The sequence below is a fragment of the Phyllobates terribilis genome, unplaced genomic scaffold (genome assembly GCF_046119375.1).
Source record: "Phyllobates terribilis strain yellow unplaced genomic scaffold, ASM4611937v1 Scaffold_1__5_contigs__length_1240528914, whole genome shotgun sequence".
Lineage (NCBI taxonomy): Eukaryota > Metazoa > Chordata > Amphibia > Anura > Dendrobatidae > Phyllobates > Phyllobates terribilis.
Window position 1 is genome coordinate 371,552,134 of NW_027362761.1, and position 27,329 is coordinate 371,579,462.

A 27,329-nucleotide genomic window follows, 5' to 3' on the forward strand; every position below is an offset into this window, starting at 1 on the left:
AGAAACACTTAAAAAACGCATGGTTGAATGCCTGCCATGTTCCCCAATGATAATCCGCATGTGCTGTGCACATGCTGCGGAAATTTCCACTGCGGATTATCATTGAGGAAAAAAACGCAGCACTACCAAATATTTTGCGGAAGTGCTGCATTTTCGCCGCCATTGACTTGCATTAGATCGCATGGATTCCGCATCACTGTATATGTAGATGCGCATTCCACGCGTTCCAATGTGCGGATGGTACCCAGGTCCAGAGAAGAGGAAACTCTTCTCCGGATCTGGGTACCATAGAACCTGTGAAAAAAAAAAGAATAAAATAAAAAATAAACATTATATTTACCTTCTGACAGCCCGCGGTGCGCTCCTTGTCGCATGCCGGCAAATCGCGATGGACTGAAGGACCTGCGCTGACGTCATAGTCATGTGACAGTTCACATGACGCTGACGTCGGCAGGTCCTTCAGTGCAGTGTACCACGATCTGCCGGAAGTCAGCACCGAGCGAAGCAAGACTGCGGGGGCCATCAGAAGGTAAGTATAGAATTTTTTTTTTACATTCTCTCGGGTCACACTACATAAATCCATGCCGGTAGCATGGATTTATATAGTGTGACCAAGTTGGCAAGCACTTTCCAAGTGATGCTAAAATCGCTTGGAAAGCGCTTGACAACCTGCATGCGGAAATGCATGTGAAGAACGCTTCACATCCGCATGTCCCTGGCAGGAAAAACGCATGTAAAATCCGCATGTACAATCCGCATGTACAATCCGCATGCGTTTTTTCTGCCAGGGAGATGCAGAAATGCTCAGGAAAAATCCGGAGCATTTCTGCATCGTGGGCACATAGCCTAAATATGGTAATGTCACAGTTAATTGGGAACTAAAGTTCTATTCAGGAGTTTTTCTTCAATATGTATTTGTTTGTATTTTTGTATTAGTTAAAGGGGTATTCCCATCTTCAAGATCCTATCCCAGTATGTCGTATGTGTAATAATAATAATATTAGCAAATATCTCCAATTAGAAATGTAGTATAGTTCTTCTGATTCACTATGTCACTTACCCCATGTGCAGGGCATTGCAGTAGCTTAAAAGGGTTGTCCAGTACTTTTAAAAATATGCCAATGTGTTTTAATGATAAATAGAAGGTACTTTCTAATTACCTCCTGGTGCTGTTTCTGCCTGTGATTGTCGCTTTCGGTGGCCGCTCACAGGCAACACATGACCCCACATCATGAGGCGTGACTCAGCACTGGGGTCCCCACGGTGGCTGCTGGGTTGTGGGCGGGGTTACCCCCCGCATCACACCTGGCATCCACCGAGCGCTTTCCCAATGAATGGGAACAGGGAGAGCATGCGGTGGATGCCGGGTGTGACGCGCGGGGTAACCCCGCCCACAACCCAGCAGCCTCCAGTGGAACGCAGAAGAGGGACCCTCGGCTGCAGCCTGGACTTGTCGTGATGTCAGCGGATGTCAGTGCCGGCTGCAGCGGGGGGTGGAGTGCTGCCTGTGAGCAGTCACCGATAGCGCCGATCACAGGCAGAAACAGCACCAGGAGGTAATTAGAAAGAAGCTTCTATTTATCATTAAAACACATTGGCATATTTTTAAAAGTACTGGACAACCCTTTTAAGCTACTGCAATGCCCTGCACATGGACATTCCCTTTAAGTATCAATGGTGATGACCACTAGCCGCAAACTAACTGCCACTATATGAGTGGTTGTAACCAGGGATACCTAAGGTCCTGCAATGCCCTACACATGGGGTAAGATACATAGTGAATCAGAAGAACTATACTACATTTCTAATTGGAGGTATTTGCTAATATTATTATTTTTTTTACACCTACTACATATTGGGATAGGATCTTGGAGATGGGAATATCCCTTTAACAGTCATAAAAATTAATACTGCAGAATAAAACTAGCGTGGAGAAACTTTAAGGTTGGCTATATAGTAAGTAAAAGTATGATGTAGCATCTTTCTTATATATCTTTATTACAATTTTAATTGTTTACCTAATGTGTTATTTTACTTTACATATCTAACAATATATTTTGCCAGAATTGGTAAACAGACTAGCTGCTTATATTATGAGTACAGTATTTGGAAACCATCAGAGCAACCCAGGACATGAATTCCTAGAATCTATAAGGAAGTAGTTTATAAATACTAGTATACTAGTTAGAATTAATAGTAAGTATGATATTAATACTGATATTGCTATTTGCAAGTTTGGTGTACTTTTTCCTCTCATGTCTTTTTTATCGTAAACTAAATATGCAGCCTAAAAGAATACATAAAATTGGAAGGTTTATATTTTTATTATTTTTTCAAACCTGTTTTTGATTAAAAAAAAACTTGTGCAAAAACTGTATCAAGGTGCAAAGTTTTAGGATCAGTTCAAACGATTAATTTTTGGTGAGTTTTTGATGGCGCATTTCCTCTGAGCCCAAAACGCAGCATCTTACAATCTCAGAAAAGTGGATGGGATTTATAGAAATTTCACGCTTTTTTTATGCAGCATAAACTGACTTACGGTGCGTGTTGTATTTGATGAATTGTTACCTCAGTATTTGTAAGTCAAAACCAGGAGTGGGTGATAAATACAGAAGTGGTGACATGTTTCTATTATACTTTTCCTATGATTGTTTCACTCCTGGTTTTGGCTTACAAATACTGAGATAAAAAAAGTCACCAAATACTGAGCGTGTGAACGTGGCCTGAATTGCATTAGTTGCAGAAAATATGCAGAAATGCATGCGGAAAAATGCATGTAATCTGCACATGACTATATCAATAAAGTTTAATTAAAGTCAAACAATAAAAGTATCAAGAACAAAGCAGCTTTATTTAAAGTATAACATGCCAAAATTAGACAAAAATTATAGCTCCAAAAATGAAAAAAAAAACACATGTAAAAAACACACGTAGCCTAATTTACATAATAGTTGCAGAAATGCTGCAGAAAATTTGCAGCATCAAAAAAATCACCAGATACTCATCGTGGGAATCTAGCCTTTGGTCCCCATTACACGTCAGTATAAAACATTCTTAATAATTACTGGGGAACCCTAATTCTAGTTGGCAATTAGTGAGACTGGAGGGTTTCTCTGTTTAAAGGACCGTGACCTGGTACATCCAGTAATTAAAAAAGAGCACAAGCTTGCTCTTTAAATGGGGTCTTTTGATTACTACAAATTATAGTAAGTTGTATCTTATTCTAATTGCAATATAGTTTTAGGCTTTCACATGTCAATCAGATGCATGGTTCATTCACAAAATTATATCATTTTCCACTAATAGTAATTGATAAAGGAATAATGGAAACAAAAAGAACTGGTTCAGTTTTAACGATTATGTTGTTTAAGTTGGTACAAAAAAGGTGATGGATATCATTAGGCTGTGTGCTCACGATGAGTTTTTATCGAATTTTTGAAGCTGCGTATTTTTGCTGCAGCAAAAATGCCGCATTTTACAGTACCAGCAAAGTGGGATTTATAGAAATCTCATGTCCACTGTGCTTCTTTTCTTATGCTGCGTAAACTCACTTGTAGTGGGTTTTTAAAATCTGCAGAATGTCAATTTCTCCTGCGGTTATGCTCAGTTTTCTATGTGGAATTTCCGTATAGACTTGCATTAAATGCAGAAAATCTGCAGGCAAAAAATCCGCATGTGTTTTTACAGCATCTCCAAGGCGGAAACGCATCAATATGCATGTAAACTTAACCTAAGAATGTCAAATACCCGGAAGTTTCAAAAACAAAGCAGCTTTATTTAAAGCGTGACATGCCAAACAGAGACAAAAAATGCAGGGTCAAAAATGTGATAAAAACACATGCTAAAATAACGCACAGAAAAACGCAATGAAAAACACTAAGTTACATAATAGATGTAGAAATGGTGCTGAAATTCTGCAATGTCAAAAACTCACCAAATACTGATTGTGGGAATGTAACCTTACACGTTAAAAGAGGATAAAAAAAATGAATCCCCTATTGAATATTCTTTCATTTTTCATCCTATAGCAGAGCAAAAAAATTATACTAATAAAGTTGAGCAAATCTTTTGAAATTTGTATTTGCCCAATTTTTCCAAATAATTAGCCGTGTGACAAATCAATTCCCTGCAATTCAGAAGTACTGCAAAACTTCAAATTAACTTAAAAAGATGTGTATAACATTCTAAGGTCTCTTAGGACTGTATCTAATTCATTTAAAGCAAACACAGTCTTCATAATGTAAAAGTGACCTTAACACATATAACTATTGTTAAGTAAGTGGTAACCAGTTGTAGCTAACAGACTGTTCTTCACACACTAATCTTCATGAATGCCAGACTGTTACACATTATATCTGTATAGTTTGTTCAGTACTTTATGGCTTTTGATCCCTATCTCTATGGCTAAGCTATGAGCCCGTGAACCACAAAATAGCTGCTGCATTTCCTGCCTTGGCTTTTATACAGGTTATAACAGTCCATACTGATTGGCTTTGCTATACCACGCAATATGATAGCTGAAAGGCATTATGGGGAAGCCCACAAAACTACCAACATGGTCATGTTAGTCTTCTTTGGCTAATACAATTTTTTGTAATGTGTAAAATGGTGGCAGGCATTTTTGGAGATTTGCATAAAGTAAATTGCACATTGTTCAAATTCACTTGATTCAACAAATTTCTTAAAAATTGACTTGAATTCTACTTGCAATTAATCAAGGTACTCATCTCTAGTATTAACAATCATAAATGTGACTAAAGGCTTAATTGTTCAAATCAACATTATAAAAACTTTCCATACATATCAAACCCATTTGACAACATGTATTTCATGCTCAGTATTCTTGAAAATACAGTTTCCTAAAGGACTATATCATTGACTCCTTTTCAGTCACAGAAGAACGATGTGTGATACTTTTAAAGCTGTGCCGCGTATGTAAAGTATCATCACTTAATGCATTATCAAGTCTTGATAGTATTTTCATGTTAAATTTGCTCCTAAAATCATTCCCTATAATAACATAGAGTATGGGATTCACACAGCTATTGGCGCTAGCCAAAGCAACAGCAATTGGTATGTAAATCTTAAACAAGGAGTGTGGAAAATGATTTCGATATAACTCTAAAATGTGCATAACGTGATATGGTGACCAGCAGAAGAAGAATGCCACAATTATGGAAAATATAATCTTAAATGGTTTTCCTGAGTTTGTCATCTGATTTTTCTTAAGCTTGAAGACAATTATAGCGTAACTGATGATAATAAGTATGAGAGGGATTAAATATCCAAATACAAATCTCACCATAGTCATCATGGTATGGATTTTTGATTCATTACCATCGCCAAACATTGCATAGTTGTCAAAACATTTTATATTTTTGTCACTTAAATAAATGTCTCGGAAAAACAAAGAGGGGGTGCTAAGGAAAAATGCAACAGTCCATGCTATGAAAGAGAGAAATTTGGCACGTTTGATAGAGCGATAATTTTGAGACCAAACAGGGAAGATAACAGTTATACAACGATCCAAACTAATGGTGGTTAAAAGAAAGATGCTGGTGAACATGTTCAAAAACAGAACAAAGGAGTTTAGCTTGCACATGACTTTTCCAAAGATCCAGTGATGACCCATTGCCGTATAAACAATAGTCAGAGGTAAGAAAAACGAAAATAGGAAATCTGCCGATGCCAGGTTAAGTAGCCAGATGTTGTTGATCGATTTCTTCATCTTGAATGCAATAATTCCAATCACGAGGCCATTCCCAATGATTCCTACTGCACATACTACAGAGTATAGTACAGATTGTAAAATTCTCAAAGAAACACTATTTTCATTGTCACTTCCATTTTCAAAGATTGAAAGGGAATCATTTTCATAATCTTCATAATTATAGTTGTAGTCATTGTTGTTATTACTGTTATAACTTACATTCATTGTCTGCAAAGAGAAAATGAAATAACACAACCAATGTTGTATGTACTTACAAACCTGAAAGACAAACAAGAATATTCCCAATGTATATTTTTTTCCTTAAAGGGGTTGTCCATATTTGAGATGAACGTCTGCAGTCACGCTTTGTGTCTGCAGACTTTTGAATCCTCAGAGTGCATGCGCCACATGCTGTAGGGATTCGACAGTGCCAGCGGCAAGAGAAGCAGTCACGTGACCGCAAGTATGCAACTTGCATAAATTCGACCACATTATGTCTAGATGTGCATGGCCTCACTCAAGACAAGTGAATTGAGCGAGGCCGAGCAAGTTGTCAGCACGTTACTGCATATATAAAAGTCCCATATTTGCGGTCACGTGACCGCCAGCTCTCGCCGCTGGCACTGGAGAATCCTCACAGCATCTGGTGCGTGTACTTTAAGGATTCAAAATACTGCAGTCACACAAAGTAACTGCAGACTTTCATCCCAAACCTGGAAAAAACATTTAAGGCCATATTCACACAATGCGTTCTCAATTCTCACGTTTTTACTGCCTTTTTTTCAGAAATGCTGTAGTTTTTTCAATGCATTTTTGGAAAATTACAAAAACAAAAAAATGGATCAAGAATGCACTGTGTGAATACAGCACATTACCTGTATGAAGCAATAGATAAAGAAGATCTATAACATTTTACTAGTATTACAAAAGTTGCTTTTCAGCAAGTTGTGTATGAATAGTCCAAACAGCATTGAAATGTGGAAAAGGTGAGTGAGTTGTTATATCATTTTTTATCATAAATGTATGCACATGTTCTGCTGCTTTCCCACTTTTAGCCTACGCCAAAATTATCAACATCTTTGCCTATTCATGAATCTGGCACATGCTTCCCTGGAAACAGATACTGGCACATTATTCTCAAGGTGTGCCTGCTTTAATAAAGTCACACCACTTTATTTTGAGTACAGTTTATTTAAGGAAGTATTGGCTGCCAACATTTTGAAAATTGTTGGTCTAACTCACAAAAAATACTTCTAAGAAATAGTATGAGGTTTGTACTAGCAACAAATCAATTCCCTTCTACAATATGCCCTGGGGTAATTAGAAGTAGAATTTGGTTCTTATGGGCTACATTGATAAGAAATATGGTAAAACAAGGAAAATGTACTTACTGATTCTTTGCAGGAATCCAAGTGAAAAATAAATGGCCGTCTATGTCGCCTGCAATATAAAATGTTTTTTTATGAAAAGATTGAACTTTATAATAATACTAATAAGTTCTTGCTCACACTGGCGTATAACACGACCGAGTGCTATCTGATGTTTTATCGTATAGCACTCGACCCAGTGTTATTCTATGGGACAGAGCAGATCTGTGATTAGCTTCTCATGCTGATTCGGCATGAGAAAACAATAGCAGCATGCTGTATGTGGCTTCGAAATTGGGATCATGCGCACCCTTACAAGTCTATGGGTGGTTGTTAAACATCGGACTGCACTCGGATGTCACTCCAGTGCTGGGCACCTCATCCACATTAATCAAAGCTGGAGGACGGCTTTTTGGGGCAAAGAAGCGGCAAGGAGGCGACACAGACGCCAAGGAGATGACGCTCATCGGACTAACAATTATATATCTCAGGAATGTGAAAACCAGTCTTCACTGAATACAGATTTTACCCATGAATTGAGAATGAAAGATCAGCCCAAGAGGAAAAAGAAGCAGGGTTGTCTATATTTCAAAGTTGCTTATATTTATGGGCATTATTATTTAAACTATAAAATTTAAAATCTTTAAAAAAAACAACAAATAAATAAATGACACAAACTGCAAACATGACTGGTCTGTTCGTTTGATGAGTGCAGAAGTTGCCTTCAGTTAAATGCATTTTTGTCATCTATAAAACAGATCAGAATGGTGCATGTTGTGATTTTTTTCTTAGATTTGTTTGGAAAATCGCTCATGGGACTGGTGAACAGGTAACCATTGGTCAGTGTGCTTCTGTGTGTGCTCCTTAGCGCAAATTAAAATATGCCCATCAGTATGAGGGCTAAGAATATAGGTTCTATCTAAAAGAGATGATTGTTAACAGTGGTACACATAGATTTTAGTACAATTGGCAAAATAAATACTTTGAACAACTATAAAATCACTTGGATCATTAGAAATAATTGTTAAATCTATTACCAAATAAAGATATATTCTCACGTGCCAGATTTTTTTGCAGAAATTTCTGTAACTAATAAGAATGAATTAGTCACAGATACACAGGTTTCCCAGACCCTCTATTTTATTCCCTCTTATTTCATTATAAAAAATTGAATCTTGTAGCAATCACTGCAGCTTGGTGGTAGCTATAAACTTGTAAATGGATGGCAATGTGTTGGATTGTCGCAGACACATAATGTAGTAAAACAGAAGCCTTTATTATAGGCACAAATGTTTGGTGGTTTATTTCACTTTAAGTGGTACAGAAACTCACTGGATACACATACTTACTAGAATAACACTCTTACTGTTGCAAGCTGGAACTATATTTCTTTAGTTGTATATTACGGGAGGCCCAAAAGACTGTTGACCAAACCACTAGTCCCTCAGACGGTTAGGTTGAACCCAAGATGGTTGATGGCTCTTGCTCAAGACAATGATGCCATTGGAGGTCTCTGGTAGGCCATCCACTGCCTGTGCCTACACCATGTAGGCATTATTAGAGTGGTGGAATCAGTAACTTGTTAATTTCAATTAGATATCTATTAGATTTATTAGTCTAATTCCTTTTACAAAAATTGTGTCCTGGTCAACACAGATGCAAACATATAAAGCTACAGAACCACAGAATTCACAGTCATGTCAGACATTTAGGAAGCTCATTCTTAGTGTTACCTACTCAAACAGAAGATAGCATCCAGCTCTAACACATTAGACAGGTGTATGGCGGTACAATATAACTTGCCACATGGAAGCATCACCAAACGTTTCTTAACCCCTTTCTGACGTGGAGCGTAATAGTATGCCCCACGTCAGATCTCCCTGTTTGGTGCGGGCTCCAGCGCTGAGCCTGCACCTTTCCGGGCACATGTCAGATGATTTATACAGCTGACATGTGCCCACAACAGCCGGGGGGGGGAATCGCGATCCACCCACGGCTGTTAACCAGTTAAATGCCACTGTCAATCTCTGACAGCAGCATTTAACTTGCACTTCCAGAAAGCGTGTCATTAGCTCCACCCATCTGCAACCCGTCACATGATCGTAGGTCACTGATGGCTTGGCATGACAACCCGGGGTCTGCAGGAGACCCCTGTGGTTGTCATTGCCAGATTGCTCTGTGTGCCCAACCAGCCTTCAGTAACTGAATATAAACACTTGCTATTTTTTTGGCAGCTTGCAGCAAAAAATGCCACAAAACTGGCATGAGTAATACATTCCAATGCCAGATCCAAAATAAAAAAAAATCACACTTTGATTCTGTTTGGGTGCATATTTTAGGAGTTCACATATGAAGGAAATTGCAAATCTCCTATTTAGAGTAAACTAATTGTTTGGGCTAAAATCAAGCAGTTTTGTGTGAACTAGGACTAAAAGGTGATAAATCTTCCTTAGCACCATAGCTGCAGAGATGATAACTACAAACATAGTAACTCTTTCTCCCACCATCATAAATTAGATAAAATATATAATAATACAAATTATTGTCCATTATTCATATAAATGTAATAAATTTAAATATTGTCAGTCAGTGGCATAAAGACCGCTGTCGCAGTGGTGGTGGCTGCGACCGGGCCCGGTGGGTGAGGGGCCCGGTGGGTGAGGGCAGAGCCCGCCGATGCCAGCAAAAGCTTCAGCTGTATGTGCGTCATTAGACACACAAACAGCTGTAGGGTATTGTGGTGCGTGTCTGCGCATCACAATACATGCTGCTGGCCAATCAGAGGCCAGCAGCTGACATTGGTGTGCACATGACAAGGCGCATGGCAGTGATGTCACAAGCTCTAGTTGCACACTGAGCCCTGCTGGCTGCACAAGAGGATGCAACCAATGCAGGAGAGAAGGAACGGAGAGTATTTATTTATTTTTTAAAAATCAGTGGCCATAGTACTATGGATGTCTATGGGGTGCATCATACTACTGTGGATGTATGTCAATGGGGTGCATTATACTACTGTGGATGTCTATGGGGTGCATTATACTACTATGGATATCTAGGGGGTGCATTATACTGCTATGTATGACTATGGGGGTGCATTATACTACTACTATGGATGTCTGTGGGGTGCATTATATACTGTGGATATCTATGGGGTGCATTATACTACTATGGATGTCTTTGGGGTTCATTATACTACTTTGGATGTCTATAGGGGTGCATTATACTGCTATGGATGTCTATGGGGTGCATTATACTACTATGAATGTCTATGAGGAGCATTATACTACTATGGATGTCTATGGGGAGCATTATACTATTATTATTGACTATGGGGGTGCATTATACTACTATATTTGACTATGGGGGTGCATTTTACTTTATAAATGACTATGAGCTGTGCATTATACTTTATAGAGGACTATAGGTTATGCATTATACTTTATGGATGACTATGAGCTGTGCATTAAACTACATGGATGACTATAAGCTCTGCAGTATACTATTTGGAGGACTATGGGAAGTGTGTTTATACTTCTTCTATGGAACCCCATGACTTCTATGTACACCCCTGGTGAGTATAATGGTTTATTTTCTTCTATACGTTAAAGAACAGCGTCAGAACAGGGGACATATATACTAGGATGGAGGCTATATTCCAGAATGAGGCCCAGGATAAGGGGCATATAACAGGATGGGCGATATATATACCAGAACGGAGCCAGGATAAGGGACATATATACCAGGATGGAGGACGCATATATAAATATTATTCAGGATGGGAAGGGGGCCAGTCCAAATCTTGCTCCATGGCCCATCAGACTACAGTTTTGCCACTGCTGACAGTACCATTGACAATAAATGGAGCAAAGGTAAAGCTGTGCGTCTCCACTCCATTCAAAATTGGACACTGCGGAGACCCATTCTAGGGGTTTTGGAGCTCCGTTCCTAGGATCGCTAGGGGTCCCAGCAGTCGAACCCCCAGCGATCAGTAAGTTATCCCCCTATCATGTTAATAGGGTATAACTTTTTACTCTGGGAATAATCTTTTAATTTCATTGATTGGTAAATATTTTTGCCATGGCACATGGCCTCAGGTGCCAATGTGTTTTGGCATGCTTTATTGATAATGTAGACTGCGTATGAATTGCAGAGAACATGGGGCACAATCTGTGACAAATTTATTGAAGTGAACAGCAGATCAGCTCAGCCATACATTATAGCTACCACATTTTTTTTTCTTTCAGGGTCATAAAAGCTACTTTTTGCAACAATGTGCATTTACACAATACATACAGGTAGAGTTCGGTGAATTTAATCGCGTGAAAAAAAATTCTTCAATCTCCAGAATGCGGATTTTTTGTTATCCGCTCCTCACAAATTCAGCAAAATATACAGTTTTTGGTGCTTCTTGTTATCTGCTGAAGGGGAATTCTGGGCACATGCACAGGGATGTCCTGGATTTAGTTGCGCCCACTATTGTAAGGTTGTGATGGAAGTAATAAGAGACAACAGTGAGCATACGGGGAATAGTGAGCTTGTAAAGTGTTTCGGTGGGGCAGTCATGGGTGAGAAGAGCATCATTTATTCCCCATCACGCTATAGAAAAATGGGGTTCCTTGCTTGGTGTGTGTGCTGCTATTACCTTGGTGATACATATTTGCAGACCGCATGCTGCTGCTCAACTTAGCAGGCCAGTACCAGATGAGATAGAGATGAATGAGGAAGACCAAAATCAAAAAATAAACTTTTTTTTACTTAATAACTTGTTTAGAAGTATATACCTCAGGCACCATACTTCATGAATGCTTCTTCTACATTAAGCAGAGACAGGAACTTTATGGTTACCAGTAGTGGTACATTACTTTTATTACAAGTCACAACAGTCCAGAAAACCATTAAGGGAAGCTCCATTTTTCACTGTGAGGACCACATGGGTCGAGGTGTAACTAGCTGAGGTGGGTTGGTATGACTTCTCACTAGTGCTCACAAAGCCCATTCGATGAGGGCCACAAGTTCCTTGCTGTGCCACTGCATATTCACCTCTCTGTAGGACAACTCTTGTCCCAATATGTGGACAATCGAGCTTGTTCTCTAATATGGATAATTGTTTGCTAAAGTCCTGTTTGGCTGAGATAAGGAATTCTTCCTTCAGCTTATTCCCCTTTAATTGGGCCTCCTGGTCTTCCGCTCCTCTGAGCCACTGGGCAAAATTTCATACCATTTAAGTAGGCCTCCTGGCCTGGGCTAAGGTCCTCCTCCAACTGCTCAGCTGAGCGATATTCCGCTTCATTAATTAGGCCTTCTGGCCTTGGTTAAGGACCTCTTTCTCCCCTTTAAGTCTGCTAGACTCCCTACATGAGATCCAGACTCCTGCTTCCACTAGAAGTTTTTTCTAATATCTAATCTGTGCCTCCTCCCGTTTAATTTCATCCCATTGCTTCTAGTCTTTCCTTGTGCAAATGAGAATAAAGATGATCCTTCTACAATGTGACAGCCCTTGAGATATTTGTAGACAGCTATTAAGTCTCCTCTCAGTCTTCTTTTTTGCAAGCTAAACATTCCCAAATCTTGTAACCGTTCCTCATAGGACATGGTTTGCAGACCGGTCACCATTCTGGTCGTTCTTCTCTGATCTTGCTCCAGTTTGTCGATGAGACAGACAGGACCCTGATGACCATACAGGACAGAAAGGCTTACCCAGTGACTTTGAAGATGTAAAATGACTCTGCCGTACAAACTGTGCTCCTCTGGGAACCGCTGAACTGTGATGGCCCAGGTACTGACCACCACTGTATGAGGTATGATAATCTGTAAGATGTCATAGCTGCAGGGCCTGCGTGACAACACAAAATGACATTAGCCCGCTCTCTGAGGCTTCATCTGTATGGTAAAAGGTGCCAGGAAAGTTTGTTTTTTTTGCGAATCGATTCTCAAAATGTTGGAATTTACGTGTAACTGCAAATCCTCTGCAGATCGATACACTCATCTCTAGTATTAATTGTTGTGTTTTTTTAAATTTTTTTCCATTTTATGTTTACTATGCTTTATGGTCTCTCCAGACTCCAAAACGTAATAAGGGACATAGAAAAGTGAAAAAATGGATTGGCACATCTGTAAATAAAATCTTAATAGTTTATTCCATTGGATTAAATAAGATATCATTAACCCCTTTACGACCAAGGGCGTATTAGTACGTATCTGTGCCCTGGGCCTTATGGACCTGATACGTATTAGTACGCCCTGGCGATTTCGCCCGCACACAGGCTGTGCGGGCGCGATCGCCGCCGGGTGTCAGCTGATTGTCACAGCTGACACCCAGGGCTATGTGCAGGGAGCAGTCCCGCACCGATCCCAGCACATCAACCCCCGCAATGCTGCGATCGAAGTCGATCGCAGTCGATCGCAGCATTGCGGTGGCAAGGGGAGGTGATCGCCGATACTCACCTCCTCTTCCGGCCTCCAGCGATGTCTGCCGCGGCTTCCAGGATGTTGCCATGACAACCCGATGTCGTCATGACAACATCCGGGTCACCAGACAGCAGGAAGATTTTTTGGACATGCGCAGTGCATCTCCAAACAATCTTCTCCCTGTCCAGCGCTGACAGCCTGCATGGCACAGGGATGGTGCTGCATTCCTGTGCCATGCAGGCGATCAGAGAAAAAAAGTGAAAGTCCCATAGTGGGACAAAGTAATAAAGTATAAAAACTATCAGAAAGTTAAAAAAAAAAAAAAAAATTGCAAAAATATAAAAAAAAAAATAAAAAATATAATCCACCAAAAATAAAAATATAATGTACCCATCAATAAATATTATTATAAAAAAAAACAAAAAACAATAAAAGTACACATATTTGGCATTGCCACGTACGGAACAACCTGACCAATAAAACTGTCCCACTAGTTAACCCCTTCAGTGAACATGGTAAAAAAAAAAAAAAAAAAACGAAGCAAAAAACAATGCTTTATCACCATACCGCCAAACAAAAAATGGAATAACACGCGATCAAAAAGACAAATATAAATTAACGTGGTACAGCTGAAAACGTCATCTCGTCCCACAAAAAACAAGCCGCCATACAGCTCCATCAGCCAAAAAATAAAAAAGTTATAGCTCTCAGAATAAATCTATGCTAAAAAATATTTTTTTCTATAAAATTGCTTTTATTATGTAAAAGTGCAAAACATAGAAAAACGATATAAATGTGGTACCGCTGTAAACGTACTGACCCGAAGAATAAAGCTGCCTTATCAATTTTACCACACGCGGAACAGAATAAAACAAAACAAAAAAAACAATTCCTGAATTGTTGGTTTTTGTTTATTCTGCCTCCCAAAAATCGGAATAGAAAGCGATCAAAAAATGTCACGTGCCTGAAAATGGCACCAATAACAACGTCAACTCATCCCGCAAAAAACGATCAGTCACATGACTGTCTGCCAAAATTGGGAAAAATTATAGCTCTCAAAATATGGCGATGCAAAAACTAGATTTTACAAAAAATGCGTCTTTTAGTGTGTGACAGCTGTCAGTCATAAAAACCCCATATGATTCTGGTATTGCTGTAATCACACCGATCCGAAGAATAAAGTCATCTAATCACTTATACCGCATGAGGAACGGCATAAAAAATAAACTCTCAGGTTAGGGTTGGGCTAGGGTTAGGGCTGGGTTTGGGGTTAGGGTTGTGATGGGGTTGGGATTTTTTTCAAAAGTAAGAAAGAAAGATGACGATATGGCGACTAGTGTTGAGCGCAAGTGCTCGCTACTTGAGTTTGCATCGGGTGCTCTGGTATGCATTGAGTATCGTGGGTATTTCAGTGACATGCTCGAGTCTCCGCCCCATATGCTTCACGGCCAAAAAAACTTTGCGGGGATTGCCTGCCATGCACGAGCGATCCCTGCATGTTTTTTTTTGGGTGTCTAATAACCGTGAAACATGCGGAGCAGGGACTCGAGCATGTCACTCGAGCACACGCTGTACATGGTGCATACCTGAGTACCCAATGCAAACTCAAGTAGCGAGCACTTGCGCTCAAGACTAATGACAACTTATTCAATATGATGACCTAATGTTATCAAATTCTGTGTCGTACCTCTGGGTTCAAAATGTTCACTATACACCTTAATAAAATCCTTGAGGGGTATAGTTTCCAAAATGGGGTCACTTGTGAGGGAGCTCCACTGTTTGGGCACACAGGGGCTCTCCAAACGCAACATGGTGTCCGCTAACAATTTGAGCCGACAATTTGTTAGCGGATACCATGTTGCATTTGAAGAGTCCCTGTGTGCTCAAACATTGGAGCTCCCCCAAAAGTGACCCCATTTTGAAAACTAGACCCCCCAAGGCACATATTTAGATGCATAGTGAGCACTTGGAACCCCCAGGTGCTTCACAAATTGATTCGTAAAAATGAAAAAGGGTTTTTTTTTCACTTTTTCATTTTTACGAATCAATTTGTGAAGCACCTGGGGGTTCCAAGTGCTCACTATGCATCTAGATAGGTGCCTTGTGGGGTCTAGCTTCCAAAATGGGGTCACTTGTGGGGGAGCTCCAATGTTTGGGCACACAGGGGCTCTCCAAACGCAACATGGTGTCCGCTAACAATTTGAGCCGACAATTTGTTAGCGGATACCATGTTGCATTTGAAGAGTCCCTGTGTGCCCAAACATTGGAGCTCCCCCACAAGTGACCCTATTTTGGAAACTAGACCCCCCAAGGCACCTATCTAGATGCATATTGAGCACTTGGAGCCCCTAGGTGCTTCACAAATTGATTCGTAAAAATGAAAAAGTGAAAAAAAAAAACACTTTTTCACTTTTACGAATCAATTTGTGAAGCACCTGGGGGTTCCAAGTGCTCACTATGCATCTAGATAGGTGCCTTGGAGGGTCTAGTTTCCAAAATGGGGTAACTTGTGGGGGAGCTCCAATGTTTGGGCACACAGGGGCTCTCCAAGCGCAACATGGCGTCTGCTAATTATTCAAGCAAATTTTACAATCAAAAAGTCAAATGGCGCTCCTTCCCTTCCGAGCCCTGCCGTGCGCCAAAACAGTGTTTTTTCCCCACATATGGGGTATCTGCGTGCCCACGGGAAATTGCACAACAAATTTTGGTGTCCATTTTTTCTTGTTACCCCTGTGAAAATAAAAAAAATTGAGTCTAAAATAACATTTTTGTGAAAAAAGTTAAATGTTCATTTTTTTCTTCCACATTCCAAAAATTCCTGTGTAGCACCTAAAGAGTTAATAAAGTTCTTGAATGTGGTTTTGAGCACCTTGAGGGGTGCAGTTTTTAGAATGGTGTCACTTTTGGGTATTTTCTGTCATAAAGACCTCTCAAAGTGACTTCAAATGTGATGTGGTCCCTAAAAAAATGTTTTTGTAAATTTTGTTGGAAAAATTAGAAATCGCTGGTCAACTTTTAACCCTTATAGCTCCCTAACAAAAAAAAATTTTGGTTCCAAAATTGGGCTGATGTAAAGTAGACATGTGGGAAATGTTATTTATTAACTCTTTTGTGTGACATTTCTCTCTGATTTAAGGGCATAAAAATTTAAATTTTGAAAATTGCAAAATTTTCTAAATGTTCGCCAAATTTCTGTTTTTTTCACAGATAAACACAAGTGATATTGAAGAAATTTTGCCACAATCATGAAGTACAATATGTCACAAAAAAACAGTCTCAGAATCAGGGGGATCCGTTGAAGCGTTCCAGAGTAATTACCTCATAAATTGACAGTGGTCAGAATTGTAAAAATTGGCCTGGTCATTAACGTGCAAACCACCCTCGGGGGTAAAGGGGTTAAAGACAGAAAATAAAAACATGCCACTACTCTGACGTGCTTCTGGAGTTACCGTCCTTATTTATAGAGTAAGCATCATGGGATATCGTATTTAAAGGTTACACCACCAATCAAGAGAGACAAAAAATCAGAATTGTGAGAGTATATTTGCAAAACACATTAATTACCACGACAAAGGAATATATAGTTGGATCAGAAAAACAGCAAAGCAATCTAAAAATCTATTAATTCAGTATATAAGCATAGTATTGTTTCTAGAACTCAGGCCTTTTGGTTGCTTGGTATCCAACTTAATAATCCAAAAGGGTTCTCTGAGAATCAACTTTTTGGCCAATCCCCTCATCTAGCAGGTGCATTGACTATCTCAATGCCAAAAAAGGAATAACTGTAAGTATTGCCATTATGCACGTCTAAAAAATGTTTCAACGCACCAGAGTAAGTCATGTTCTTTTATGTTTTGTACATGTTCAGGTATTCTTTCTTTCAATTTACAACTGGTGCAGCCAATGTATTTAATATTGCAACTATATAGTAAACAACATATTGTGTATTTCAGTTAAAGGGAATCTGTCAGTAGGTTTTTGCTATGTAATCTGAGAACAGCATAAGGTAGGAGTTAAAACACAGAATTTAACGATGTGTCACATGTCAAGTTGTGCGCTGTTGTTTACTCAGGGCTCACTCACATGAGTGTATAACACTTCTGAGTGCTATGCGATGTTTTATCTGATAGCACTCAAGCCAATGTTATACTACGGGGCAGTGCAGATCTGGTATTTTTCCTCATGCTGATTCTGGATGAGAAAAACATCTCTGCGTGCTGCAAATGGCTCCAGATTTCGCATCAGATGACATCCGAGTGGAGTCCAAAATCTGCAAACTCAGACAATGGAGAAGATGGAGAAATTAGGTTTCCCATTTTTGCTACACCTGTGATACGATTCCCACATGGGCTCGGTCAAAGTCACACCCTCTTTGACCGCTTTTGTTACGCCCCTTCATAGTGTCCATACCACATTGTTGGTGTAAAAAGGATTGGATTCTGAAAAAATAAAAAATTCCTCCCACCATGCAATATAAAGAATGGCTAATGAAGGAGAAAAGCAAAGTCGGATTGGTGCTCCTTTTACTCGGAAAAAAACCTCAGAGTTAAACAGAAGAATTGATTATATGTTGAATCAAAATTTTTATAAGGATTAGAGAAGAGTGAGCGTGCTCGGTACTCGTCCGAGCATCTCGCTGAACAGTGATCTGCGAGTATCTCCTTGTCGCTCGGGTGGGAGCTGGGGTCCCCTCCCTACATGTTTGGCGCACTTTAGCGAGCCAATGAACATGCATGGATTGCCTGCCAAACACTGTAATACCATAGCCATGTTGGTTGTGGCATTACAGTGATTGGCTGGCCACACAGAGTCATCAGGTCGATTTAAGACCTGGCGCTGCCATACTCGTCATAGTCTACCCCAGAAACAGGCAGTGTAGGGAGTGATGCTGCTGAGCTAGGGAGAGATTTGCTTGTTTATTAGTTAGTATAGGTATTCCACAACATCTATATATATCCATCTGAACTAACAGTCCTTCTGAGGACTAATCCAGCTGCATATTTTCAGTGGTGAAGGTGATAGCAGGAGTTAGGCAGGCAGGCAGTGTATGTGGCAGACTGCAGTGCATATAGTGCAAGAGGGTCCATTGAACGTCCTGTTAGTCTAGGTATTCCACAACATACAGTACAGACAAACAAAGTATAGAGATTAACTTTTGGAATTGACCAAAAACTAATTTTCAACCAAAATTTGAATTTATTTTTTTTCCAAATTAGACAATGTGATTTTCAGGATTTGTTTTCTCATTTTGTCTCTCATAGTTGAGGTCTACCTATGATGTCAATTACAGGCCTCTCTCATCTTTTTAAGTGGGAGAACTTGCACAATACTTCCCCCCCCTGTATACAGTAATATATCTATATATTATATATATGTATCAAAGCTAGGCAGGCAGGCAGCAGTATATGTGGCAGACTGGAGTGTATAATATGGCACAAGAGGCTCCATTCCAGTTCTGTCTGCTGCTGCTGCTGTTACAGATATTTCTAGAAGCAAGAAGAGGAGAACAAGGGAGTAACATGGAAAAAAGAGACAAAATTTTATTAGTTATAAATTTCCAAAGTGGTAAGGGTTTTACAAAAAATCACAAAAGCAAGGGGATGAGGTAAGAAGGTGCCAGAGACGGGGCAATCCCTGGAAAACAATGCAGGACAAACCAACACTATGGGTACATGGAGATATTAGTATATAAAAGGTGGGAAGTAATATAAATATACTAGATGGTTGCCCGATTCTAACGCATCGGGTATTCTAGAACATGCCCCATGCAGGATGTGACTCCCCCCCCCCATATAATGCACCATGCAGGATGTCACATCCCCCGTCCGTTATAATGCCCCATGCTGGATGTGACATCCACCCCTCCCTTATAGTACCCCATGCAGGATGTCACATCGCCCCCATAGTGCCCCATGCAGGATGTCACATCCCCCCCTCCCTTATAATGCCCCATGCAGGATGTCACATCCCTCCTATATAATACCCCATGCAGGATGTCACATCCCCCCCATAGTGCCCCATGGAGGATGGCACATCCCCCTTCCCTTATAATGGCCCCTCCACGATGTCACACTTCCCCACCCCACCATTTAATGCCCTATGGCCCCATACAATAGAAAAAATATATAAATCCAATACTCACCTCACTTGTCAGCTGCTCCTCTGGACTCCAGCGTAGCCCGCATGTTCCCACTGTGCGCTGTGACTGGTCAGGAGAGAGCGTGGTGTAAAGACGTCACCGCGCCCTCTGACCTGACACGTCACACAGCAGCAGCGGAAGAGACCGGAGCTGCTGCGCAGGCACGGGGAGGGGTAAGTATGACGCCGGGTGCCGGGGTCCTGAGCGAGCGCGGGGGGGGGGAGAGGGGAGGGGAGAGGAGGAGAGGGGAGGGGTAAGTATGGCGCTGGGTGCCGGGGTCCTGAGCGAGCAGGGGGAGGGACAGGAGGAGAGGGGAGGAGAGGAGGGGAGGAGAGAGTAGAGGAGGGGAGGAGAGGGGAGGGGCGTCACTTTTACCATCCGGAGATAAGCGGCCGTAGCCGCTGATCTCCCGACAGTAGCCGCATGGGGGTCAGCGGCGCCTCCGGTCGGGGGACGTATGCTGCGAGCAGCCGGTTTCATCTCCCAGCTGCATCGCCGCTCACCTCCGTGCGGCAGATCAGCCGCTAACGGCCGCCATCTTTTTGTGAAATGCCGCTCGCTGATTGGCCGCGGCCGGACTAATCAGCGACGCGGGATTTCCTGGACAGACAGACAGACAGACAGACAGACAGACGGGATAAGACAATTATATAGGTAGATAAATAGATAAAAGGAATATGGACATGCGACAAATGGGGAGATTACCCCCTTGTAGGACAAAAAACACCTCGGTGTGGACAGAAATAAATGAATAAATATCATGTGCAAATTGCAAGTAATAAATACTGACCGAGATGAAGTCCAAACATTAGGTTAAGTATATGTATAATACACCATATTAACATAGAATGCAAAGTCCATACAATATCCAATGTGTACCCAAGGTATGAGTTAAATAACTCACCCAAAGTGAAATGACACAAGTGAAGGAGAGCCCGCGGATACCAGGAAGACCCCAGAGAGTACAGCCGGTGAGGAACGCACCCCAACGCGCGTTTCGCCAATCTTTGTCAAGAGGCCTCTTGCCAAAGATCGGCGAAACGCGCGTCGGGGCGCGTTCCTCACCTGCAGTACTCTCTGGGGTCTTCCTGGTATCCGCGGGCTCTCCTTCACTTGTATCATTTCACTTTGGGTGAGTTATTTAACTCATACCTTGGGTACACATTGGATATTGTATGGACTTTGCATTCTATGTTAATATGGTGTATTATACATATACTTAACCTAATGTTTGGACTTCATCTCGGTCAGTATTTATTACTTGCAATTTGCACATGATATTTATTCATTTATTTCTGTCCACACCGAGGTGTTTTTTGTCCTACAAGGGGGTAATCTCCCCATTTGTCGCATGTCCATATTCCTTTTATCTATTTATATATTTATATTACTTCCCACCTTTTATATACTAATGTCTCCATGTACCTATAGTGTTGGTTTGTCCTGCGTTGTTTTCCAGGGATTGCCCCGTCTCTGGCACCTTCTTACCTCATCCCCTTGCATTTGTGATTTTTTGTAAAACCCTACCACTTTGGAAATTTATAACTAATAAAATGTTGTCTCTTTTTGCCATGTTACTCCCTTGTTCTCCTCTTCTTGCATATAACTAATGAGTAGGCAACACGAACCTAGTGCTTGACACCTTGTCTCAGTACTATGGTTCATCTAACATTATTTATTTGGCCAGTTTTTTGCTTAGATATTTCGAGAAATAGCCAAAGGTATCAGGGGCCAGGGAAAAATATTTTTTTGATCTTAATCCTGAATATTTGCTTAAAAAGCAATCCAGAGGACATCGTTTTCTGCTCCATTTGCTTGTTGCCACAGCAGAATACAGCCAGATTCTTTCCATATTACAGCGATAAAAATCCAGAAATTTGTAGTGAACGTGGAAAATATTGGTCTCCATTTAAATTTTGCTACAATGTGTTAGTGAAATTATTGACACCAGGTCGCTGTGAAACATAGTAACCTACAGGCCAGCTATTTAAAACTGTCGTTTTCCGTCACACGTATCACATATAAGTTTGCTCCAAATTCAGCCATTTCTGGCCTCCATTTAAATTTTGCTGCAGTTGTAATGCAGCGACGTGCTTGCATTACGGTAATGGTCTAGGATGTGTTTTACCTGACCATATACCTTTCCCTCAGCTGACTGGTCACATGACTGTGACATCATACAGGTCCTGTATGCACAGTAAAAGTCTGTACACATGACTGGGACAGCACACAGGACCTATACACACAGCTGACTGATCACATGACTGTGACATCAGCAAGGTCCTGTCAGTATGTGTGTGTGTGTGCACAGGATATGTAAACCCTGGTAATTTGAGACAGGTGTGTTCTGTGAGAGGCATGAGGCCTGTTCCCCATGTGTGTGGGACACCGTTCGTGTGAGGCCTAGTGAGGCCGAGAGTGAAGCCTGGCAGCCTGAAAGGTCGAGCCTGGATCCTGTGCGTGGATGCCAGTGACCTTTGAGGGAGAGCCGGCTTGGCATACAAGAGTCCTGAAAGGCGCAGACTGGATGTGAGTGAAAACATACCAGTAGCCTTTGAAGGTACGACGGCTGGAGACCCCTACCTGGGAAGCCACAAAGCCACAGTGGTGGGGGATTAAATGGACTGCAGCAACTAAACCCGGCAAAGGTAATACACTTTGTTACATGGACTGTGTTATGGACATTGATAATTTATTACCTTGCCGTAGGCTGTAACCTGGAGCAAGTGGGCCTGTGTGCCACTTGTCTCATGAATATTGTAGATATGTGTGTCGGCGTGCCACGGAGTTGGACCCGGTGAACTGTAGCTTATGATGTAATAAACTGCAACATTGTGAGAAAAGCGTAAAGACATTGCACGTGTGCATTGATTGACGCAGCGAAGCGAGTAACCCCCAGTATGATGACTAGCGCTGCCTTACATATGGTTCGAGAATGCGGGCAACAGCAGCCCGGTTGCTAGCGGCAACGACAACCGGTTGCTAGGTGCAACGGCACAGGACGACGAGTGTGGTAAAGCATCTTGCTGCAACTCGGCGGGGTTGCAAAGATTGTCGTCGCACTCAAATCCGGTTGTTTGCTGCAACTCGGCGGGGTTGCGAAGATTGGCGTCGCACTCAAACCTGGTTTGCTGTGGCTCGGCGGGGCTCACGAAATTAAAAGCATCTGGCTGCAACTCGGCGGGGTTGCGAAGATTATCGTTGCACTCAAACCTGGTTTGCGGTGGCTCGGCGGGGCCACGAATATTTTTCTGGGAGAGCGGTGAAGTTCTGGTGTGAACAGTGCACCGCGATAACTGTGAACGGAGCAGCAAATGGGTCTGATGAGTCGGACCGCATATATGAGAAACGTCTACTGGACATGAAACTGGACATGGTGCAGAAACCGCAGGAGCTGTGGGCACCATATGGAATGGCGGCAGTGGACCATTCTATGGACTCTCCGGGGGCGCCAGTGTTGTCCCAGTGTGCCCGTGGAGGTGGTAAGAGATGTTGTGAACTGAGTCCTAAGACTACTGCTGATTTTTTGTGTAAAAATTACCCTGCCGGTGTGGTTGGTAAAAAAGGGGCAGATTTTCACAAGAGTGTGGACTGCAGAAAATTGGAAATTGTTACTGGTTGTGGGTTGGTACCTCCTAAAAATGACAATGTGACCATTGATATCGGGGTAACTCCAGTAGAAGGGGGTGACGTCAAAGTGGGAGGGGACCTGTTAGTCCACAACACCATGGGGAGTGACACAGACCCCGTAGCTGACGGTGACACTATGAAAATAAAAAGTGAGTTCGGTCAGGAGGGGCTAGATGAGGGGAGAGCGTCCCCCTCTCGTCGTCGACGGCGCAAGGGCCACAAAAAGGTTGCTCCGGTAGTTCTCCCTGAAAATGAAAATAAAGAGAATATAGTACTGTGTGCCTATGCTTCAAGTGTAGATCCTCCTTTAGAGGTAGAAGAGGAGATGACGTTGCCAGTAGCAACCTCCGGTACGGTACTGAGACTGACGGGTCAGGATCCAACAGCCCTGAAAGGGGAGGCGGCCAGTCATGACCAAGAGCTGGAGCCTATCAGGCCGCAGTGTCAGATTGATGTGCAGCAGTTATGTGAAAACCTGGGGAACGTGTCCTCAGACCAGCTGAATCTGGAGTCTGAGCAGCGGAAAATATACCAGGTTATGAGGAACTGGCAGCGAGACATGGAGGGAAGCAACGTGGAAATTAACCATTTTAAGGAAATGTTCTACGGAATTAAGGAGGACCGCCGCAAAATCAAGGAGGAGGTTTTTCAATTACAGATTGACAAAGCGGTGTGTGAAGATGAGTTATGCGAGGTGAAAGATCGCTTCTCCCTGGTACAGTTAGAGCTGTCTGCCCTCAAAGAGGCGCTGCAGCATGAAGTTGCTGGGCGTGAACAAAACCTAGAACGATTGCGCGAACAGTTCAACCAGGAGCTGTGTGACTCCAAGAAGGAGTGTGATGAAAAGTTTGGTATGGAACTGCAACAACTTAAGAGAGATTATGAGGATCTCCTCAAGGTAAAAGAAAAACTAGAGGAGGATAAGGCGGGTGCAGAGCAAGTGCGCCAAGTGGGTGAGACCACTCTGCAAGAGACCCGTGAGGAGAATGATGATCTCCGTGGAAAGACCCTAGGTCTGGAAGCTCAGGTGAAGAAGCTACAGATGTCCTGTGAAACTCTCCAGAGGGCGGAGACGTGCCTTAAAGAAACAGTCAGCAAGATGGAAGCTGAGCGGAAAAAGATGGAGGAGTCCATCGGAGAAGCCACAGACCAGGGCCAGGAGTTGGCCGCTGGTGACGGAAGGTATGAAGCAGATACCTCCTCGAGTGATGCGAGCTTGGATGATTCGGTGGAAGTAAGAGCCGAGATCAGGGAGCTCAAGGAATTGCTTCAGGCCCATTTGAAGCAAGAGAGGTCTGAGAGAACTCTACTGTTAAAAGAGCAGTTGAAGAAGGAAGAGCTTCAGAGATGGGCCGCTGAGAGACGAGTGACGGAACTAGAGGAAGAGGTTTCCGGGCTCAAAAGTCGCCTGACAAAGTATCACTCGGTGAACGAGGCCTCCTTGGAGAAGGAAAAGGGCAAACACGTTGCACTCACTCCCTTATACCATGAGAAGGTGGACCTGAGGAGAGCTAAGAGCATGGTAACAGAAGATAAATATGAAGTGGAAGTGGTCAAGACGAAAATTCGTGAATTTGTAGCTGTGAGTCAGCTCAGGGTAAGCATACAGGGGGAAGACGCTAAAAGTCAGTTGTCCCTGAACCCTGAGCTGGTTGATCGTCTGGAAACTACTGGTGAGACCGAAACGTCTTGGTACAAATGCCTCGTAGATGTACCCGAGGATTTGAGGGAAGAATGCACCCGTGAGTCCGTGCATGAAGAGTTTAAGAAGGCTGTGGGAGCCTGTAAGGTGTACTTGACCTCCGAAGCTAAACAGCTGGTGGTTCTGTCCATGACCGAAGTCACAGTGAAGAGGGTGGCGATCCTAAGTGATATGCATTGGCGATGTATTCGCACGAAGCGGTTTCTCCGGTTGAAGACGGAACAAGCCGTTAGACAACTGGAGCTGATGAGGAAAGCTCACAGTATGCGTGAAGAGGTCATCCGGGTGCCTCATGTTCTGGTGAGAAAGCTCATTGGGAGAAGCGGTCGAGCCATGCTGATGATGGTCAAGAAGTCTGGTGTGGTGAAAGTAAGCAGTCCACGTGATCATCGGGACTGGATACCAGACGAAGACGGCATGGTGTCCTTCCCTGCTGTAGGAACAGAAGAAAGCCTAGAATATATACGCATGCTGATTGAGTACCGAGTGACCTACCTGCAGGAGGTAGAACAATTGAATCTCGCTAGACTGCGAGTAGATAGACAGCATCATCTGAGCAGCAGAAGATGGAAGCCGTCTAGTAATAGTGAGACCCAACAGAGAAAGGGCCCCCTAAATACCAGAACAGCTATAGCTGGAGTTAGGGACCTTTCAAGATGTCCTGAGAGTAGTGGGCGTGGGTTTAGAGGTAGTGAGACCTCCAGTAACTCAGGTTTGAGCAGCCCATACAAACGACCCCATAGAGGACGGGACAGTACGGAGTTGAACCGGACCTTCGATACCAGGGCATGTGAGTCACACCACTGTATGACTGACCGCTGGGAGCGGGGGAGGTCTGACAAGATTATGACTGACCGCTGGGAGCGGGGGAGACCTGACAAGGTTACGACCCGGAAAGGTGACCCGACGAAGTCAGTGACAGTGACAAATGGTAGGTCCCTAAGGAATCGGCTAATGTCATTGACTAATATTCCAGGGGCTGAACAGCGCAATTGACAAGTACATGGCTCGGTATGAGCTGTGGGATATGAGGTGATTGTGTATATTATGTGTTCAACCCCACAAGTTTGAACAGAGGGGAGGGGATATGTAATGCAGCGACGTGCTTGCATTACGGTAATGGTCTAGAATGTGTTTTACCTGACCATATACCTTTCCCTCAGCTGACTGGTCACATGACTGTGACATCATACAGGTCCTGTATGCACAGTAAAGGTCTGTACACATGACTGGCACAGCACACAGGACCTATACACACAGCTGACTGATCACATGACTGTAACAACAGCAAGGTCCTGTCAGTATGTGTGTGTGTGCACAGGATATATAAACCCTGGTAATTTGAGACAGGTGTGTTCTGTGAGAGGCATGAGGCCTGTTCCCCATGTTTGTGGGACACCGTTCGTGTGAGGCCTAGTGAGGCCGAGAGTGAAGCCTGGCAGCCTGAAAGGTCGAGCCTGGATCCTGTGCGTGGATGCCAGTGACCTTTGAGGGAGAGCCAGCTTGGCATGCAAGAGTCCTGAAAGGCGCAGACTGGATGTGAGTGAAAACATACCAGTAGCCTTCGAAGGTACGATGGCTGGAGACCCCTACCTGGGAAGCCACAAAGCCACAGTGGTGGCAGATTAAATGGACTGCAGCAACTAAACCCGGCAAAAGTAATACACTTTGTTACATGGACTGTGTTATGGACATTGATAATTTATTACCTTGCCGTAGGCTGTAACCTGGAGCAAGTGGGCCTGTGTGCCACTTGTCTCATGAATATTGTAGATATGTGTGTCGGCGTGCCACGGAGTTGGACCCAGTGAACTGTGGCTTATGATGTAATAAACTGCAACATTGTGAGAAAAACGTAAAGACATTGCACGTGTGCATTGATTGACGCAACGAAGCGAGTAACCCCCAGTATGATGACTAGCGCTGCCTTACACAGTGTATCAGTGAAGTTATTGACACCAGGTCGCTGTGAAAAATAGTAACCTACAGGCCAGCTATTTAAAACTGTGGTTTTCCATCACACATATCTGACTCGCCCCCTGGGCCGTGGGGCACTCGGAACCGGGCAATAGGGAGACGATGGGGGTAGTAGTGGCGACCCGGTCCCGTGGCTCAGGGTGGTCAGACCAGTGGCAGTCTTTTAGATGTTTTAGACAATGTCCGACTACGCCACCCGTGGATTGCGGTTATTAGGAACCGCCGCTGCAGGGCAGACCGCTGGGGCCGATGATGTATGCAGCTGGGATGGTGTGACTCCCCACGGGAAGAGTGCGGCCCCAGGGCAGTGTAGTGGATGGTGGGCGTGATGGTGGTGAGAGTCCCAGTACCAGTAGTGCCAGAGGAGCGAAAAAGCACACAGACAACGTACTGCAG

General features: G+C 42.7%; 1 protein-coding gene across 3 annotated transcripts in view; it reads right to left on the bottom strand.

Annotated features, from left to right (window-relative positions):
* Window positions 1-2,551: 2,551 nt before the first annotated feature.
* The window catches only part of LOC141167330 (chemerin-like receptor 1), a 249,934-nt gene continuing 225,156 nt past the window's right edge, over window positions 2,552-27,329 (bottom strand). For all 3 annotated transcript variants that reach the window (XM_073654754.1, XM_073654761.1, XM_073654757.1), the window contains 2 exons: window positions 7,102-7,150; window positions 2,552-5,938 (listed from right to left, as the gene is read on the bottom strand). In XM_073654754.1, coding sequence (XP_073510855.1) covers window positions 4,868-5,935 — 1,068 coding nt within the window. In that variant the 5' untranslated portion in view covers window positions 5,936-5,938; window positions 7,102-7,150 and the 3' untranslated portion in view covers window positions 2,552-4,867. The remainder of the gene's footprint in view (window positions 5,939-7,101; window positions 7,151-27,329) is intronic.